This window comes from Syngnathus floridae, chromosome 3, assembly GCF_059516105.1.
Source record: "Syngnathus floridae isolate MCC-2025c chromosome 3, RoL_Sflo_1.0, whole genome shotgun sequence".
In the NCBI taxonomy this organism is placed as follows: Eukaryota; Metazoa; Chordata; class Actinopteri; order Syngnathiformes; family Syngnathidae; genus Syngnathus; species Syngnathus floridae.
Genome location: NC_142415.1, coordinates 6,277,097 through 6,297,706, shown reverse-complemented (window position 1 = coordinate 6,297,706; position 20,610 = coordinate 6,277,097). Strand labels below are relative to the sequence as shown.

Genomic DNA, 20,610 nt, shown 5'->3' with positions numbered 1-20,610 from the left:
GGGGCTATTTTCGGCCACTTGGCTCGTGCGCACGGCCTCCCGGATGTGCCGGGCGGGTGCGCGAGCTCGCCGGCCGCTGGAAGTCCAATGAGGCGCCGCGATCTCCTCCGCGGTGCTTATAAAGTGCCGATCCGCTCGGCTTGGAGCTATTTCCGGCCTCCCGTTGGTGCCGGGTGGCGTGCGCGAGCTCGCCGGCCGCGATCTCCTCCGCGGTGCTTATAAACAGCCGCATGCGCACGGCCTCCCGGAATTTGAACACATTTCGTCAATAAATTTCGCATATTGAATTTTGAAGTTTAATATAATGCAACAATTGAGCTCGACTTATACAAAGGATATATCATAAAATCGTAAATTTCCGTCGAATTTTAGGGGGTCGACTTATACACCGAGTCGACCTGTACACCGGCAAATACGGTACTTCTCATCTCTCATTAATAACGCCAACCGGAACCCCCGCATACTGTTCTCCACCGTCAACAAATTGCTCCAGCCACCGGCCACCAAGCCACCCTCCTCACCCGCCCTCTGTAACTCCTTCTTTGTTAACTTAAACAACAGAATCGCCAAAATCAACAGTTCTCTGACCGACACCATCAATAACTCCTCCTCCCTCACCTCCACTGCTCTCCTGCCCCCCCTTCCTGGCCTCCCGCCCTTCCCCTTTCTCACTGCCTTCTCCCTTGTTGACTCCTCCACTATCCTAGACATCATCACCGCATCCAAGACAACCACCTGCTCTCTCGTCCCCCTTCCAACGACCTTAACTAAGGCCTGCCTCCCTGTCCTCCTCCCTCACCTCACCACCCTTTTTATTCAGTCTCTATCCCTTGGCCACTTTCCCACTGTCTATAAGCTTGCAGCCATCACCCCCGTCCTCAAAAAGCCCACCTTGGACCCACTCAACCTCTCCAACTACCGTCCCATCTCCAACCTTTCATTCTTTTCCAAAACCCTTGAACGCATTGTCTCCACCCAACTCCACACCCATCTCCAGTCCAACAACCTCTATGAACCCTTCCAGTCTGGATTCCGCCCACTTCACAGTACCGAAACAGCTCTTGTTAAAGTCACCAACGATCTCCTCATTTCTGCAGACTCTGTTGCCCTCAACATCCTACGACTACTTGACCTTAGCCCAGCCTTTGACACTGTGAACCATTCCATCCTCCTCCAAAGGCTGCGCCAACTAGGTGTTGAGGGCACTGCACTCGACTAGCTCACCTCCTATCTCGCCAACAGAAACCAGTTCATCTCTCTCTCCGGTCACACATCCATCCTCTCCCCAGTTACACACGGGGTCCCCCAAGGCTCAGTTCTTGGCCCCCTCCTATTCATCTGTTACCTCTTTCCCCTGAGTAATGTCATCCGCAAACTTAATCTGGACTTCCACTGCTACGCTGATGACACCTAGATCTATATACGCACCACATCAACCCATAATCCTTCCCTCATCAACTTTGAAACCTGCATCTCTACAATAAAAACATGGCTGACCCACAACTTTCTTAAACTCAACAGAGCTCCTCCTCATAGGCACTAAATCCTCCCTTAATAAAACTGGATCGATCACACTCACCATTGACTCCTCAAACATTACTCCCTCTCCTCTGGCACGCAACCTTGGCGTTATTTTTGACCCCACACTGTCCTTCCACCCTCATGTTAGCTCAGTTGTCAAGACCTCCTACTTCCACCTCCGACGCATCGCCAAAATCCGGCACTGCCTCTCTGTCCCTGCCGCTGAATCCCTCATCCACGCCTTCATCTCATCCCGGCTTGACTACTGCAACTCCCTTGTCACTGGAATCACTGCTCACTCACTCTATAGACTTCAACTAGTCCAAAACTCTGCTGCCCGCCTCCTTACCCACACCCGGTCCCGTGAGCACATCACTCCTGTTCTCCGCTCTCTTCACTGGCTCCCCATTAAGGAGCGTATCATCTTCAAGATACTCCTCCTCACCTTTAAACCCCTTCACCACCTGGCTCCCACTTACCTATCCGACCTCCTTATCCCCTACTGCCCCAACCGTCCCCTCTGATCCTCCAATACTTCACATCTGACAGTCCCAAAATCTAAACTCAAATCCTTCGGTGACAGAGCCTTCTCCTGCACATCACCCGGACTCTGGAACTCTCTCCCTCAGTCTGTCTGTGACTCACCCACACTCCCCATATTTAAGATCCGTCTGAAAACGTACCTCTTCTCTCAAGCCTATGACCTCCCCTACCCACAACTGGTTTCCTCTTCTTAATTTTATCCCAATGTCTCTTCCCCGTCCCCCTCCCCCTGCCCCTCCCCTCCTGTATGTCTTTGCCTTGTTCCCTGTAAACGTCTTTGGGTTTTTGAAAAGCGCTATACAAATTTAATGAATTATATTTAACCTGGTGATCCTGAAAGGGGGATCCTTCCATCTGTGGTCCCTTCTCAAGGTTTCTCATTTTCCCCTGGCAGGGGTTTTTTGAGTTTTTCCTTGCCCTTTTGGGAGCTTAAGATCAGGGGATGCTTTGAGAATAATTGTCAATTTTTGTTTATGTGAAGCCCTTTGAGACGGTTTGTGATTTAGGGCTATACAAATAAACTTGACTTGATTATTATTATTATTCCCACTCCGACCCCCCCCTTCTGTCAGAATAATAGTTGTGCTTTACATGCCACCAATAGAGACTGATGCCATTCTAGAATATTTATTATTTTCCTGGTATGCATGCAAACATTTGAGCAGACTTTGATAATCGTGCCACATTTTCATAATGACAGAGCTATAAGAACACAGCATTGCGTTTATACAGATACTAACCCATTTGTCTGAAGTTATCACTTGAAGATCAAATCACACTTTATGACCAATTAATGTTGAAACCCTGGTAATTCCAAAGGGTTTGCAAACTTTTTCTTACAAGTACAGCGATTCCTCGGTACTTCGCGTTTCGTTTATCGCGGCTTCACTACGTCGCAGATTTTTTTTTCCAAATTAAAATACCATTTAAAAGTCAAATTAAAACTTCTAAATTGAGGAAACATGTGTCTAACCTTTAGGACAATGTAGTATTGCTCCAAATGTTTGTTTACATTCCTTCATTAGTCTGTTTTCGCGTGTTAGGACGATCGCGAATTAGCATCTTTCTGCTAACTCGTTAGCCTGCCCAGTACTTCTTGTTGGTGACCGTACTTCGCGGATTTCACTTATCGCGGGTGGTTTTTGGAACCAATTATCCGCGATAAATGAGGGATTACTGTATATATTGCGCTCTTATTAATTTACATTTTTGCTGCTGTTGATATTGGTTAACGATAATGAATGATAACTACAAAATGTCACCTTATTGTTGTCCTCATAAAGCATAATGACAATCTGAGTCATGTAGTTGAGTTCAGAAACGGCACAAAGGTAATCCATGGCACGATTCCACTGCTGGTCTTTCTCTTCCTTTGACAAAAAAAGACAAACTGTTTTAGTGTGACCTGCTTGAATATATATATAGTTGCCTATCAAAGAGATTCACATCTTACATCCAGTAAACCACCATAACGGAAAATACTCAGCAGAGAGTGGACGTGACTTTCACTAGTGAAATATAGACGTGTCCTCACATGTCGTCCAGGTGACATGACTCCGCGGGAATATCTAGAAACAAGATCTGTCAGTTAATCAAAAACATTCTCAGCTGTCATTTATAGATTTGTGCCCAACATCATTTGACTCACAGAGGGTGAAGCTTATTGACAGACTCATCCTCATGAGTCCTCTGAAGGTCAAGCTGAATCTTTCTGACCAGTGGAAGGCAGTAGGCATATGCAATGTCCAGCTTCTCAGCTTTATTTATGCCATATTCCTACAACAACAAAACAACATTGATATAGTCAGGATGAGCTGATAAAATAATGTCCTGGTACTTGAAGTACAAAGGCTCAAATTTCTGCAGTTTGTAATGTAACCGAAATTGATCTGAAAAAAATAGATAAATGAACTAAAAATCCTTCAAAGCTATTTTTGGATGTAGGCTATGTTTTCTGCTGCCCATCTTCAAAAAGACCAAATTTCAGCTAGCTGAAAAGCAGCATCTAAACGGTTTGAGCTGTTAAGTTTGACTCTATTTGACATTTATTGTGAATGGTCAAGAGAAGAATGATATCCACCAGAGGTAAGAGTCCAAAGTCAATTTTAGGGTTGATTGTTTTGAATTTGAATGGCAACAGTGCCAAGGATTCAAATAAAATACACATTCATCTCAATGGGAAAATTTGTTTAGAGAAATCAAAACTTGTCAATAGTTTTTTTTTTTTCTAAATTGAGTGCACATCACTGATCTGACAGGTTACAGTTTAACATACTGCTTCTCAGACTTAGATTCAACTTTATTCATCCCTTGGGATTGCTCCCTCAGAAAATTCTGGTTGCAGTAGCTCACACAGAAATAGTACAAGAGTACTTGTATGTATTGCACATGAGTAACAAGAGGAGAGTAATAAATAAAGTGCATAGCAATAAACAAAGTGTTGCGTAAGAAACAAATAATAACAACAACAATAATAATAATAATCTCTAACTCTTCTCTTTTTCTTTCTATAGTTTCAACAAAAAGATTAACTTCTATTTTTCTCTTTGACACAATTAGTATTACAGGATTCTTTGCTCTGATTTACCTGTGGGATGACAATGTCAGCCAAAGCACGAGAAAGTCTGAACAACTCCAGTGTGTCTTCCAAACCCAGAGTAGAATTATGAATGACATCATATTTTACACAGTCGTAAATGTCAGGTATTTTACTGATGTCATAACGGCCATTCTTCATGCGGAAGTCTCTCTCAAGTTTGGACCAGCGCTGCAACATCAGCTCTAGAGTTTCACTGTGGTAAAGTTGTAAGTCTGAGGATGGCAAGCACAGAAGATATGCTGGTTACTAATGCACACAATTTCCAAAATTATTGTTGTTATGCGGCACTGTTACCGCAGTCACCCGCAACGATGCTGTGTTGTGCGCAAAGCAGTGGACCCTGTAGGACATAGAGCCTGCTCCCATTGGCATGAAGTTTTTCATTTCTAACATAATGCTCCACTACCTGTTTCATGACCACTGAATTTTTGGCAAAAATGACAATACCTTAATTTCTAAAACTGCAGCTGTATATAGTATTTTTAAAATTAATAAATGCAGTGAAGCAGCTCAACTCAGTCAAAAGTGTTGTGCCTTTCAGTGTATCGCTGTTACACGAGAACACAAGATACGGACAGACGAGCCTGTAACTATCGCGCTCTTTCAGACAATAAACTCCTCATGAAGAAACAAGACGAATGCAGTTTTGTCTGCAGTTATTTTGTCTATTTATTTTTGTACCCATGGAAAATTTCTCCTGTAAGTTGTGTAAAATAAGTCAAATTAACTCGCCGACGTCCAGACCGGACTTGAATTTTGTCACAAATTTGAGGAGCGAAACGTTAATTTGAGGCACACATTTCAAATACTTCATTTTTCCTTCAGATATATGTTAGTCAGCAACTCACACCTACCTATCATGGTAACGTCTCTAGTGATTTGAAATAAATTAACATCCCGTATTTGAGTCCTGGTGGCTTTTATTAGCACAGAAAATCAGTACATGGTTTAAAGTATTTTGACTTTTTTTGTGAAGACTAGAAAATGCAGATTTTCAATGATAAACAAGATGACTTGTCATTGTAGGTAGTTTACGTCACAGTCAAGTCTAGTTAAGGTTGCCTAAGTTTGAGGCAAGCCAATTGAAAGATTTAAAAAAAAAAAACTCAAATCTGCCTTGAATGAAGTCATGTGACTCGAGTCCCCAATCTCTGTCGCCCATATATCCTCCATCTCTGATACACATGCCAAAATGTTTTTTCCTTGTAAAGGTTAAATTTTAGATTAATTCATGAATAATTGAACGCCTCACCTGCTGACTTGGGATCTTCCATTCTTTTGCGAATCTGTGCGGTAAGGCTTTGAATGAGGGCGTAAACCTGGTCACATGTGGCCACTGGGTTCTGCACTATTTTCATAGAATTCACCAAAGATGCACTACATGTTGGGGCCAGCTGTCACAAACAATCACACACACACATACATATTAACATTACATCAGCCATTACACCAAACTCGTTAATAGTCATGGTGGGCAACTCACCCTGTCATAGTCTTCATCAATGAAGTCCCTGTCCTTTTGGAGAATCTCATGGAGTCTGGCTTTAACTCTGTGCTGACAGCCACTGAGCGAGTCGCTGTCACTATCCAGCAGCCCGTTCATGTTAGCACTTTTTACCATCTGCACCAGAATGGGAGTCAGCTCACCTTCCAAGGCAAGCAAACCCTACTCAAACACACACACAAAACATATGGTTATTCACTCGCCTGTTGGCCATCAAATTACCAAACAAAGACTGTGGGAGCTTGTACCCACTCATGCACACACTTGATGCATTTGGCGTATGTCAGCTAAAGTGTGGCTTAATTTTGTTAAAATAATGGGCCAATTGCTTCATTTGGAATAAGATTATATGATAGATACATGGTGCAGATGCGAAGCAGCGCCCATCTATGACGTGCTAGCTCCAGCAATAACTGGCCTAATAAAAGAAAGACATCTAAAATTTTTACTTGTCTGAACAAAAGAATCTGCAGTGTAAAAGAAAGACTGCAAAAGCATAACTACTGCATTTTCTCGTACCTTTGCAAAAGCTGCAGCAGTCATCTGCACTCTGCCTTCATCAGATGCATATATTTTAAGGTCATGTCTGTAGGTGCTATGCAACCGCAGCAACCCACATCCGGGAAAGCCAGCATAGTCTCCTAGAAGAACAATAGATCCGAAACAGTTTTAGCATTAAGACAAGGCTTAATATAAATACATAAATTATAGGGCCCAATCAATATAGATTTTTGAGGCACATGCCAATTTTGGGAAGAAAAAATTATTGTTACTCATACTAATACTATGACTCCATTATTAAAAGGGCGGTTGGTTAATTCATTAATTTCTAGAATTCTATATTGTTTTTATTATTTGTGATTTTGAAAAGCAATTTCTGACAATGATATTAGGCAATATCTTTTTCTTGGAAAGTACGACTATACTTGAGTTCAAAACTAAACAAAAATAAAAAAACTACCCAGAGTGCATTTCCAGTTTTCAATTAAAAAACACAAAATAGGCTGCTTTGTATCTTACCTTGTCCTCCGGGATACATACAGCGAAAAGCCCTTCCAAGCTCTTCAGCTTGCACCCTTCCAGCAGGTGTAAGCTCTCCTCCCCACTTCAGCACAAGCAGCAGTGATGGACCTTCCTTTCGTGTGTCTGTCACAAAAGAACAACAAAAAATAAATGGTCTATTTTCCCCTTTAGCATGTTTTTTTTTTTGGGGGGGGGGGGGGGGGGGGGGGGGGGGTTCTTAGATATGCTTATTTTCAGTTGTTTTGTACATGCCTTCTTCTTCACTCGAGGTTTTGGGCTGCCCATAGGGCAAGTAAGTCAGCTGCACTTTCCTGTTGATCCCAGAGAAGTGTCCATACCTTTAATTGTAGAAAAATATGACAAATGAGGAATCATAAAAATGAATGACTACCAAATGCTTCTTGCAATGTTGTTCCTGCAAATACAGTGAATATAAAAAGTCTACACACCCTTGTTCAAAAATCTTGGATGCTTCCCCCGTTAGGTAGATTTTTTTTTTTTTTTTTTTAACTTTCCGGTATTTATAAAAAATGAAATAAATAAAAAAACTAGTGTGTTAATATACATTTTCAGGCATCAATACACTGATGCTTTCACAGGCATCACCACTATGAACCATGACAGAAAAGGAAAAATAATCAAAGTGGGGAAAAAATAGGAATAAAATCATTGACGAGAGAGAGAAAGCGCGAGCTACTTTCAGTAAGTGGGGATAAACTGCCAAATGTTTTTCCAAAAATGGGGTCTGCTCCCAGAACAAATTTTTTTGAAATGCATGGTACTCAAGTAAGAAAAGTGACCAATCACTTACATTTCTAGAACAGTTTTTAGCTGCTCAAGTTTGGACTTCTTCTCTTCTATCTCACAGTCACTCTGCTGGCCCAGGTCTGCTAACAACTGCCGTGTGATGTCCAGCACCTCCTGTTGAGGTTCACAAACCAAGCACCATCAATTTATACCACGTTAAACACACAACAATTGCAGACGAATTATTACCTGCAGTTGCTTTGGTTTCTTCAGTTTTAATTTCCCAGTTTTGTACCCTCCATATTTTTCAAATAGGTCAAAAAACCTATGTAAATAACAAATACAGACTTTATTTGATCCAATGGACATAAAATATCTTTTCTGCTGTAGAAAGGTTACCAACTTACATGGGGTTGCGAACTTCCATCTTCATCTTCTGCTTTGGTGTTCTATCTCCATGTCGGATGACAGCTATCACACAGCGCAATTCCATCCTTGAATGTCAAAATGTAAATTGACTATTAGATTAGTAATATCAAATCATTTAAAAATGCTGCTGGATACTGCCTCCTCAAAAGAAATGCACAGAATAAGAATTAACAGGGAATCTGTTGGATGTCATTTTTCACCAGTTATTCATACAGGTTATATAGCTTTGATAACATCTTAGACAGTAATTCATGAAAAATTATGTTGTAAAGAAAGAACATACTTAAATGTGAGTGTGCAGAATATCCTTCTACTGATCATGAAGATCAGTAATCATCAACGTTACGATAATGCAGCAGCGATCAGTGATTCCCATAACGAAATATGGGCAGTCCGTAGTGTCTGCAGTGTCTTTAAATTGAGGAATTACACTGAACACAACTACAAAATAAAAATTTGCTAAACTAAAATTATGCTATTAAAATAGCATACTATGTATAAAACTACAGTTCTCCTAGTACTCACATGGTCCCGGAAGTAGTGGGAACAATTGGAATATCCTCTGCTTCAGTAGGAATCGACCATGGAATCTGAAACTGTGGCGCTAGCTCACGCATCACAATATTCCTTAACAACAAAAAAAAACAAAGAAGGAAAACAATAAGACAAAATGTTCTGGTCAAATACGAATACAAAACACACAATTAATTAAACACGCAGACTGTTACCCTAGGATCTTAGCGCAGTCATCATAGTATTTCATAGAGTTCTTCACAAAACTGAAACCGTTGACGTCGCACACATAGGAGTGCCCATTGGCTCGAAGAAGGTCAAAACCACAAACAGTTTGCTACAAATGAATAGTGAAAGAGAAAAACACTTGTATTTTTAATGATTAAAGGTATAGTAACAGTGTTGAACAGAAAATAATAAAGGCTTTGCTTACCTTGAAGGCTAAACAGACTTTCCGGGCGACCAGTTTCTCCATGGCTGACAGCATGACAGGGTAACGGACCTCCTTGCCCTCACTGTCACGCTCTACTTTCCCGTCCAGCGCAGGTGACTTTCTCGCTTCGGCATGAGCATAGTCAGGACCCACGGTATAGACCTGGAGTACAAGACAGACTACTGATCTAGTGATGCTCATGGAAAATACACTGGCTTCTAGAGTTCCGAAGCAATTCTCTGAAAAACTCTGAAACTTAATGTGAAGTGAAGAAAATGTGCAGATGTTTGGTATTTTGCTGACTTTGGTGGTAGATAAGATAATACAGTAATCCCTCGTTTTTCACGGGAGATGCGTTCCAGAACCATCCGCGAAAAACAAAAATCCACAAAGTAGAAAAGGTATATACATTATTTTGAAATTTAACGGGGGACATCATGCATAGCAGAACCAAAGTGAGTCATGGCTGTGATTGAATCTCCTGTTGCATTGTGGCCCAGTACACAATAAAGACATTTTTTTAAACCCTCCCCAATACTTTTATGCTACATAAAACTTTCCCTTCCATTAATAAGCTTTCCCACACTGTTCTGTGCATGTACAGTAATCCCTCGCTATATAACGGTTCACCCTTCACGGCCTCGCTGCTTCACAGATTTTTTTCACAGTGCATTGTGCTATGGCTTCAGAAGAAAAAGACACTACAGAGAGGAGTCAGGCTGCAGAGGTGCACTATAGAGTACGTACTTTGTATTGATGATTGAAATTATTATTTTACTGTAGTTATCTGGAAGAAAGCATTTACTTCTCTTAGTTAAACAAACGCTTGGGCCTGAAAACAGGTTTTGTTCTTTGGTTTCAATGTTATACCGTTATAATAATGGTAAAAAAATAAAGGTTTCTACTTCACGGATTTCACCTATCTCAAATTCTTTTCGGAACGTAATCCCAGCGAAAAACAAGGGATTACTGTATTGTACCTTTACAGTAAATAAAAAACACACATAATATTGTTGCGTGTCCCAACTCCTCCTGTGCACTTGTTGGTGCTTCTTCCCTTGCGCGTGGCTGGCTGCTGTCCCGACTCCTGGACAGCATTGCTTTTTTTCCTACATGCGCGGCTGCACATCCATCGCTTGTCCTCAGGCAAGTACATTGCTCAGAGGCACGCCCCGTGCAATCAGGGCTCATTGCCAATGTCCCTACCCTTAACGGCATTGCTTTTTTCTTACCCCACCCTTGTCGCTGTCCCTACTCTTTCTGCACAGTGGTCCATTTTTCCATCATGCACAGCTCTGTCACGTCTCCGCTTTTGCCCTGCTGGCCGGCTAACGCGCCCTCTGCGCTAGACCTCAGGGATGCACATTGCCAATACGAAACTGTGCGTGCTAATTGGCGCTAATCGCCACAACCTGTTCCATGTTACCCGCTGATTAGGCCATGTGATCACCAAATGATTCCCGGGCGCGGCACCGCTGCTGCCCACTGCTCCCTTCGGGGATGGGTTAAATGCGGAGACAAATTTCACCGCACCCAGTTGTGTGTGTGACAATCATTGGGACTTCAACTTCAACTATATAGACACCGTTCACCAGTCAGTCCTTGCTGTTTCGTCTGCTTTGTCACACACACGCCTGCCACCTGATTTCTGTTTGCCTGACCCGCTATGTCACGTGATGCCACCCCGAAGCATGACGCGAGCTTGCTGACTGGCTCGTCAGTCGCCTCGTGCACCCGTTCTGGTGGTGTTCTATCCTGCCTTTTCTCCTAAATAAACAGTATGTGTTGCACGTGGTTGTCCTGCCTTGTTCGTGCACTTGTCCGAAGTGACGCACATTGCTCAGAGGCACACCCTGCACTATCAGCTTGTATTTAAACGCCGTACTCCCGTCAATTATAAACCCGCAAAGTAGCGCATTCGTGAAAGGTGAAGCGCGAAGTGGCGAGGGATCACCGTCCTAGCTTTGTTTTTCTTTATTTTTTTTTATTATGAATTAAAAAATTTCTATGTAGGACAACCGATGCATTTTGAAGACTTAATTATATGAAATTTAGAGCTAACCCCATTGACACACAAATCCCTTGACTGTTAAATCTCTAGTCTTATTCAGAATTTTTCTATACAGATTTAAAAAAATAAATAAATAAATAAAAAAACACATTACCTTGACATCTGTACCATCTGTTGGCATAAACTCTTCATAGATATAAGAGCCAGTCTTCCTCACATTGCTCTCTGGTGAGTACACACTGCTTCTGCTCCCAATCTAGACAGGTCAAAAAGTTGATGTTAAACAATGTTAACATTTATGCGCACTTCATAAGTTATAGTGAGCGAAATGTGGTTGTAAACACTAAATGTTTTACAGGCACTGATCTGCAATAAACTCAGAAGAATACAGTTAAGATATTTTTCACGACAGAATGTGTCGTATAATGTTTGAGTTAATAATTACATTACACTAATCACCCTTCTTTCCCAAAATCTGCGGGCAAAAGTAATGCGTTTGCGTTCTACGGTACTGTGTTGTGAATTTAGAGTGCGCTAAATCCGCCAGTCCTGTGCAGCAAAGGGGTTGTTCCATGCCAAATCACCCCAAAGATAACCTGAAAAGCCGTGCTCTGACTTGCCTAAAATTTAAGGTTTAGTGTTGTGCCATGACTATCAACATATACACCAAGTTTCATTAAAATCCAAATTTGCTTCGTTACCCACTGAGCGATTTGGCATGGAACGACCCAAAGTTATCAGCTTATACAGCAGGCACAATACATTGTAAGTTTCGGTTGCTGCATTATAGTGGGGAATCAGTGACTAAAAAATATGATTAGCTCAGGTTGCAAAGCCTGAACCCCAATATGGCAGTGGGTTATTTCATCCATCCTTTCTTTCCTATTGCAGGTGGCTGTCATTAGATCAACAGATGCTATTCTATTCCTGACTTCTATTTTTATTCTATTTACCCAGGTCTTACGGCCAGCACTAATTTGAGTTAGCTTGCACCAACAGATGCTATGTAAATGGTATTATTCCCAGTTGGTGTACAATCCAAGTAATCACCAGGTCTGACCCTGCTTGGATCAGAAAAGATCAGGCATTCTCAGAGTAGTACTATATGGCAGAAAAAGTTGAATATTACTGTATTACTTAAATTAAAAAGGAGATGTTCTCGGAGGTAGAACTAGTGTTACAAATTGTTTTCCTAATATATCAGCAGCGCTGATATTTCTGGAGGGTAACGTACTCATGGATGAAATTAGAGCTAAAGGACCCAGTCCAAACAACTCATCACACTCAAAGGTTAACTCTCAGAGTGAGGCTAGAGAGGGCTTGCTGGTAAATTTACAGATCTGCCAGGCTGCGAAAATGTGGCCATTCAAATAAAAAAATTAAATAAAAGAAGCTTTTTGATGAAATTAAGAAGCTGGGGAACAATTACAGAAGTACAAATAAAATTTCCAAATACCGTATTTTCTGGACTATAAGTCGCACCAGCCATAAAATGCATAATAAAGAAGAAAAAGACAACTTAAGCCAGGCCTGTTTACAATAGTGGGCTGTAAGAGCATTCCAACAGGTAACTTTGTGAAATCAAGTTACTCACAATGGCTACAATTTTAATTCAACTTTCTTTGTCAATCATTTGTCTGCTTTTGTTTGCATCGCATTGCTAATGTTTTAAAGTTGTTCCACCTGTACAATAACCTACTTCCTTTTTGCAGCAACAAGAACAAGACTAGGAATATTTCTAAACTCATTAATGAATTGATTTATTTTTATTAAATACGAAGGTTTAATGGTTTTATCTAGTTTTACTTTCTGCAAGTTTTTGCCCCTAAATTTTGTTGTTTAAAAAAAAAAAATTACTTAAGGGCAACATATTGTAAAACAGTCAAATGTTATCTTTAATTAATATACTATCTATTGGAAGTGAAGAAAAAAATAAGTTAATAGAGTAGGTATGTCTTTTTACAATCTGTTGATTAATCAGTAATTGTTTTAATTTTCTTTCAAATATCAGCATTGGCCTTGAAAAAATTCATATCGGGTAGATAGATTGATTGATAGCTAGCTAGCACAACACCTTTAAGATACATGAAGGTTAGGAGACCAGACCTTTCTGAAGAGACGTTGGCTTCCACCACCGGCAGAAGTAGGGTAATAGATGTAGACATTGTGGTCCTCAGCACAGACGGGCTTCTCAACAAAAGGCTTCTGAAATATTTCTCCATTCACCTCCACATGGTCCTCTCCTTCCACCAGGTTACACTCTGGAGACATCAGAGCAAATATTTCTGTTTGCAAGCTATTTTTTTTTCATAAGAACCTCAACATCTAAGCCAGGGGTGGCCAACCAGTCAGAGACTAAGAGCCACATTTTTTACTGTGTTACCGCAAAGAGCCACATCATACACATGAGAGCACACACAAACATTACCCCCCAACTAACCCTAACTTTCCTTTTCACTTTCCACATTCTACTTTTCCTCATGTTAACTGTCTTAAACATAAACACACTCAGTGCCAATGTGAGCTCATTACTAACCATCTGGTTTATCTGGGTCACGATTCAGCACAGCATAGCGTGGCAGATCAATCCCTTCCTCTTGCAGAATGCGATATACTTCTCTCCTGCCAAAAATGTGGTAGCAGGTCCAAAAAAAAGATTCGATTGCATCCTCAATGCTATTTATTTGGTAAAGCATGATTCAAACAACACTGGCAAAGAATTGAAAAGCTGTACCTATCCTGTATGTAGTACTGCATGTTGAGGTCGTTGATGAGCAGAGGATTTCTAAGTTTAGCATAGCTCACAGCTTTATCCAGCGGAAATCCTGGTTTGCAAACAGAAAAAAAAATTAACAATCAGCTTCATCCATTATTTCATAAATATGCAAAATGTTAATTGTGGTTTAACAGTCAAGGCACATAAGTCTCATCATACAACTGTTTTTTATAATCCTAAGGGCCTGTGTGCAATTGTATCTGGTGAAGACGCACCTTTGGAGTGAAAAGAGATGAGGCAGTCACACAGAGGCCAGTTTTCCACAGGCTCATTGAGGATGACGTCCTCCGGAAAGATGACAACAGTGATGTACTCAAACCTGCATAGCCTCTCCAGGATCTGGGTCATTGGCTTGGACTTTGACTTCTTCATCATGCAGCATATCCCCACAACAATCTGTTGCTCAGGTGGCTGAACAAGAATGAGAGAGAAGATTTTTTTTATAATATTTTTATGAATTTAACATACCCCTATATCAAACAACAGTTTAGCGCATATTGTGGTGATCCACAACTATGTCTTCTGTAAAATATCCATTTGTTTGTGGACAGTAGAGACACGACTCGACTTTGCCTACTTGTCTCATCATTTACTGCATGTCCATAATATTGCTTTTAAAACACGGAATCTGTTCAGTCTATTTAAATTGTGATGTAAACAAAAGTCAAGCCTAATCAGAACTGATTTGGTTTAACTTGGCAATAAAGCGCTTGCTTCTGATTAAAAGTTACGTCATTTGTAAATGTAATCAAATACGATTTTATTCAAGAAAATAATTAACATACATCAAGAGCCATATATTAGTCAAGAGTTTGTGCGGAGGTCCTTACAGAGTCTGTGTCTTCGTCGTCCTCATACAGTTCCATGTCTGTTCTTATGCTATCCTCCACGACCTCGCTCTCATCGTCTTCGCAGCCCACGAAGAATCTGGGAGCGCCACACCGGCTCTCGCCTGGGCTGTTGGGCTCGGACATCACAGTCTCCCGCGGCAGCCTACAGCGTCCCACCGCGCCATCGTACACCACCACACCACCGGAGCGCGCCACCGATGGAAGGGCACGAGGCCAGAGGACACAAATGCTTCCACTCTGACTGAGTGGGACAGCAGGATAGGTGAGGATGGATGCTGAAGAGAAAAATGGGCCTCAAAGATTGGCAACAAAGCTGTCACTGGAATTTGTAAGTGATGATGACATCTATCTCTTGGACTTTCTTTTGTCCATGACAAGGCTGATAGTTCTGTAAGAAAAACAAAAGCAATACATCTTAATAATTTTGTGAAGTCACCTTGGCAGTTTTTCTGGATGCAAGTTCTAACAGAGGCAGGGCTTAAAAAAACAAAAACTAAACGGGTAGGAGACCGACTTAGCCTTCAAGACTTCTCAATCTTCTGTGCTAAAGCATTTGTCACTGTCTTCTATATTATAACAGATGCCATCTGTGATATTGATACATGCAATTATCTGATTGCAGGACACCATGACACTAGCATCATGTTGCATCAATATGACACGTTTGCTGAATTCTGTCCAAAAGGCAAAAGTGGATAAATTTGCCTTATGTGTCTTCTATCATAGTTCTGATGCATCATTTTGGCAGAAACCGTGTAAAGCAGGCAGTGTAACATTTACAAAACAACTGATGACCTAACTTTTTTGGAACATGACTTTTAAGTACCATACTTTATTTCCGTACCCATGCTGAAAAACATTATCAGCATAGCAATTTGATAGCTTCAGATTTCTCATGTTTAGAATTTTTTTTTTTTTTTGTGGAAAGACAAGTTTCTAGTTTCTTGAGTTTGATTTGAATAACGGTAATGGTACCTACTGTCGATACAACAAGCCCCTTTTGAGCTGCGTGCTAAAGGCAATGCTTGCTAGCTAAGATGTCTAAGTCATCATCATATATCATTGAATGTGCAGGGGAAATGTTTAATTAATTCCATACTAATGACTGCTCTAGCTGAAGTACTGTATTTCATTACACCCAAACGTTTTTTGTGCTCTTATGGTAAAATAGCTCTGCCAAAACGACAATACGCTAATTAGTTAATGATCATATTATGGGTTTTTAAAACTAAAAGCACAATAATCAGTCTCCGTAACTGAAGTAAAACTCGAGCAACATAACTTTCTCCCTGACTGTATCTCAGATGAGTTTTAAATTCCACAGAGTAACGACAAAATGACAATACTTCAAGGTTGCTGTGCAGAGATCACATTTGCTTTAAATAACATGACAAGCGCACTTGGCAAGCAGTGCACGAAGAGACATCCAATACGACCATGTTGTATTTTCCATCTGTGCAAATTTAGACATTTACTAGCTGATTCTGGCAGATTATATATCTCGGTTGTTCTCCTATTAGACTTTTTTTTTCAAATAATAATAATAATAATAATAATAATAAGTGTCAGCATGCAATAACATCAAAACGACATATTACTTTGCTTTGGTGTGAATAATGACGCTGACGCCTTGATAGACGAGGCAGGGTGACGATTGCTAACTTTGCTGTTGTGACGTCTCTTTGACAAATGCAAGTAGGGTACGCAGATTCATGTATGCGCGAAACATGTCAGCAATTCATCTTGTCTATAAAAGGCAATAGTCATCATTGCAACCAACTCTCGACAGTCGTTTTAAAAGACAAAGCCCATCACAGTCCAAATTCATATTGTAAGATAACGCTAATGTTAGCATACATTAGCATTCGACAGGGTCAAGAATGTAAACATTGATTTCACAAAGCTCTTGTCTGCATCGGAAGCAGAAAAATCTGCTAACGTGATTTATGATTATAAATATTAACATTGGCGAAGGTCAACAATACTTCCTTTACAATATTCAAATTAGAAAATAAACTTACAATGCTGCTGGACCTTCATGCAATAATTGCTTCCTGCCTTGACACTTTGCGTGTGAAACCTATCTTACTTTTTTTTCTCTCGCTACAAAACATAAGAGCAACGTTTAAATTAACCAATAGCAGTTGGGAAGAATTTTAGGGAGGCGTTCCACAGAAAACACAGCAGCCAATAATCAACGACCTAATGGGTATAGCCTCATTCGTGAAGTACGTGGTGGGGCGTTAGCGGACTCTAGCGTTAGCATTGATTAGAGACCGTGGACCGTGGGGTCATAAAATGTCAACCTTTTCGTCCAAATTCAGCTGGGAACTGCGTAGAGAAAATCGATGGATAATTTTAACCCCTTACGTGAAAATCAAATTAACAAAATGTGTTCAATTGAGTTACTCTGTATCTCAAAGTAATGCACTGTACTATAGTGACTTTAACAAGTCAGCTACATGTTTTTGGATGGATGGATGGATGGATGGATGGATGGATGGATGGATGGATGGATGGATGGATGGATGGATGGATGGATGGATGGATGGATGGATGGATGGATGGATGGATGGATGGATGGATGGATGGATGGATGGATGGATGGATGGATGGATGGATGGATGGATGGATGGATGGATGGATGGATGGATGGATGGATGGATGGCCATAACAAAGTATAGTTCAAGGCAGCACAAAGAGCAGATAAAATATTTTGAATTTATTTGTAAATGTATTTGTAATTTACATTGCCCTTTGGCCTTTATCAAAGTTTATGCCAACTCTATCTATCTATCTATCTATCTATCTATCTATCTATCTATCTATCTATCTATCTATCTATCTATCTATCTATCTATCTATCTATCTATCTATCTATCTATCTATCTATCTATCTATCTATCTATCTATCTATCTAATATGATACTACACAATTATAAGGAACATCCATTTTGCCAAAAACAACAAAGATGCATGCATGCATATGCGTAATATACTAACTCTACAGGTAAACGTGTGTGTTATGTTTGTAGAATGAGAGCATTATTTTCATTGTGCTGTACCCAAAGTCAACTTCAACAACATTTTACAAGAGTGACTATTCACTTGCATATGTTTGAATGAGCAGCATTGTCTCGTTTTTTTCTTGTGAGAGTGAGGGAAACTCGAGAAGGGGTAGGATATACACTCAGACATTTAGGAGACCAATAATTGCCAAATGTGGAAATAAAGCACCTGTTGCTGCCTGATTTAAAATATTTTTTGTGAATCGCTAAGGTTAGGGTTAGAGTTCCAAATGTCGGAATTAAGCACATGTACTGGCTGTTTTAAAATAAATATTTTTTGGTGAATTGCTAAGGTATTGTAATTAATCACAAGGTTAGACTGTTAGGCCCTGCAGCGCATAGTGAATACGGCTGGTAAGATTATTGGTGCTTCGCTCCCCTCCCTGAAGGACATTTACACCTCCCATCTCGCCCGCAAGGCAACCACGATTGCGAGTGATGTGAGTCACCCAGCTCACACTTTGTTTGACCTTCTGCCCTCTGGGAAGAGGTACAGGAGCCTGTGCTCCCGTACCACCAGACTCGCCAACAGCTTCTTTCTCCAGGCTGTTAGGACCCTGAACTCGCTACCCCCTTCTGCGTAGCGTGCGGCACTGTTGCGCTATTTTCTGGAATGTCTGCTGTACGCTCACTTGCTCCTTTTTTGGTCCTCTTATTTATTTATTTGTTGTGTTATTTATTCATTATTTATTTGGCACGCTGTTGTTTACTTGTTACTTAATTGTCTATTGTGAGCCGTGTCTTGTCACCGTGGGATAGCGGGGAACGAAATTTCGGTTTCTTTGTGTGTCTTTGTCATGTGGAGAAACTGACAATAAAGCTGACTTTGACTTTGACTTTTAAATGGGTTTAAAATGTTAATATTCCATCCATCCATCCATCCATCCATCCATCCATCCATCCATCCATCCATCCATCCATCCATCCATCCATCCATCCATCCATCCATCCATCCATCCATCCATCCATCTTCTTCCGCTTATCTGGGGTCGGGTCGCGGGGGCAACAGCTTTAGGAGGGACTCCCAGACTTCCCTCTCCCCAGCCACTTCATCCAGCTCATCCTGGGGGATCCCAAGGCGTTCCCAGGCCAGCTGAGAGACATAGTCTCTCCAGCGCGTCCTGGGTCGTCCCCGGGGTCTCCTACCGGTGGGACATGCCCGGAACACCTCCCTAGGGAGGCATCCAGGAGGCATCCTGATGAGATGCCCGGGTCACCTCATCTGGCTCCTCTCCAGAGATTGGAGAGTCCGCCTCAGAGTCTCCAGGCCCTGCTTCCACAATGGAAGGTGTGTTGGTGGAGTTGAGGAGGTCTTCGAAGTATTCTCCCTACCGACTCACGACGTCCCGAGTCGAGGTCAGCAGCACGCCATCCCCACTGTAAACAGTAGTGACGTTGCACCACTTCCCCCTCCTGAGACGCCGGATGGTGGACCAGAGTTTCCTCGAAGCCGTCCGGAAGTCATTCTCCATGGCCTCGCCAAACTCCTCCCACACCCGGGTTTTTGCCTCAGCAACCGCCGAAGCCACGTTCCACTTGGCCATCCGGTACCTGTCAGCTGCCTCCGGAGTCCCGCAGGCCAAAACGGCCCGATAGGACTCGTTCTTCAGCTTGACGGCATCCCTTACCACCGGTGTCCACCAGCGGGTTCGGGGATTGCCGCCACGACAGGCACCAACGACCTTACGGCCACAGCTTCGGCCGGCTGTCTCAACAATGGAGGCGCGGAACATGGTCCACGCGGACTCAATGTCCCCCGCCTCCCCCGGGACGTGGGAAAAGCTCTGCCGGAGGTGGGAGTTGAAGCTCTTCCTGACAAAGGATTCTGCCGGACGTTCCCAGCAGAACCTCACAGAGCGTTTGGGTCTGCCAGGTTGGACCTGCCTCTTCCCCCACCATCAGAGCTAACCCACCACCAGGTGGTGATCAGTTGACAGCTCCGCCCCTCTCTTTGCCCGAGTGTCCAAAACATACGTCCGCAAATCCGATGACATGACTCCAAAGTTTATCATCGAACTGCGGCCTAGGGTGTCCTGGTGCCAAGGGCACACAAGGACACCCTTATGTTTGAAGATGGTGTTCATTATAGAAAATCCTTGTTGAGCACAGAAGTCCAATAATAGAACACTGCTCGGGTTCAGATGGGGGGGGGGGGGGGCGTTCCTCCCAATCACGCCCTTCCAGGTCTCACTGTCATTGCCCACGTGAGCATTGAATTCACCCAGTAGAACGATGGAGTCCCCAGAAGGAGCGCTCTCCAGCACTTCCTCCAGGGACTCCAAGAAGGGTGGGTACTCTGAGCTGCCGTTTGGTGCATAGACACAAACAACAACAGTCAGGACCCGTCCCCCCACCCGAAGGCGGAGGGAGGCTACCCTCTCGTTCACCCAATGTGCAGTCGCCCACCCGGGGGGCAATAAGTATAGCCACACCTGCTCGACGCCTCTCACCATAGGCAACTCCAGAGTGGAAGAAAGTCCAGCCCCAGGGCTTGTACCGGAACCCAAACTGTGTGTGGAGGCAAGTCCGACTATGTCTAGTTGTAACTTTTCTGCCTCGCACACCAGCTCGGGCTCCATTCCAGCCAGAGAG

The 20,610-nt window shown here is 42.2% G+C and overlaps 1 protein-coding gene across 4 annotated transcripts in view; it reads right to left on the bottom strand.

The window, feature by feature from the left end:
* Window positions 1-17,124, bottom strand: part of ppip5k1a (diphosphoinositol pentakisphosphate kinase 1a) — a 36,260-nt gene extending 19,136 nt beyond the window's left edge. For all 4 annotated transcript variants that reach the window (XM_088371462.1, XM_088371458.1, XM_088371459.1 and 1 more), the window contains exons 1-22: window positions 16,972-17,124; window positions 14,930-15,338; window positions 14,315-14,510; window positions 14,058-14,148; window positions 13,860-13,945; window positions 13,430-13,584; window positions 11,478-11,579; window positions 9,313-9,474; window positions 9,095-9,216; window positions 8,892-8,993; window positions 8,345-8,431; window positions 8,187-8,262; window positions 8,002-8,111; window positions 7,443-7,528; window positions 7,188-7,313; window positions 6,687-6,808; window positions 6,147-6,329; window positions 5,916-6,057; window positions 4,652-4,875; window positions 3,713-3,840; window positions 3,518-3,632; window positions 3,327-3,434 (exon numbers count right to left, since the gene is read on the bottom strand). In XM_088371462.1, the coding sequence (XP_088227588.1) occupies window positions 3,327-3,434; window positions 3,518-3,632; window positions 3,713-3,840; window positions 4,652-4,875; window positions 5,916-6,057; window positions 6,147-6,329; window positions 6,687-6,808; window positions 7,188-7,313; window positions 7,443-7,528; window positions 8,002-8,111; window positions 8,187-8,262; window positions 8,345-8,431; window positions 8,892-8,993; window positions 9,095-9,216; window positions 9,313-9,474; window positions 11,478-11,579; window positions 13,430-13,584; window positions 13,860-13,945; window positions 14,058-14,148; window positions 14,315-14,510; window positions 14,930-15,073 (2,667 nt within the window). In that variant the 5' untranslated portion in view covers window positions 15,074-15,338; window positions 16,972-17,124. The remainder of the gene's footprint in view (window positions 1-3,326; window positions 3,435-3,517; window positions 3,633-3,712; window positions 3,841-4,651; window positions 4,876-5,915; window positions 6,058-6,146; window positions 6,330-6,686; window positions 6,809-7,187; window positions 7,314-7,442; window positions 7,529-8,001; window positions 8,112-8,186; window positions 8,263-8,344; window positions 8,432-8,891; window positions 8,994-9,094; window positions 9,217-9,312; window positions 9,475-11,477; window positions 11,580-13,429; window positions 13,585-13,859; window positions 13,946-14,057; window positions 14,149-14,314; window positions 14,511-14,929; window positions 15,339-16,971) is intronic.
* Window positions 17,125-20,610: the final 3,486 nt, after the last annotated feature.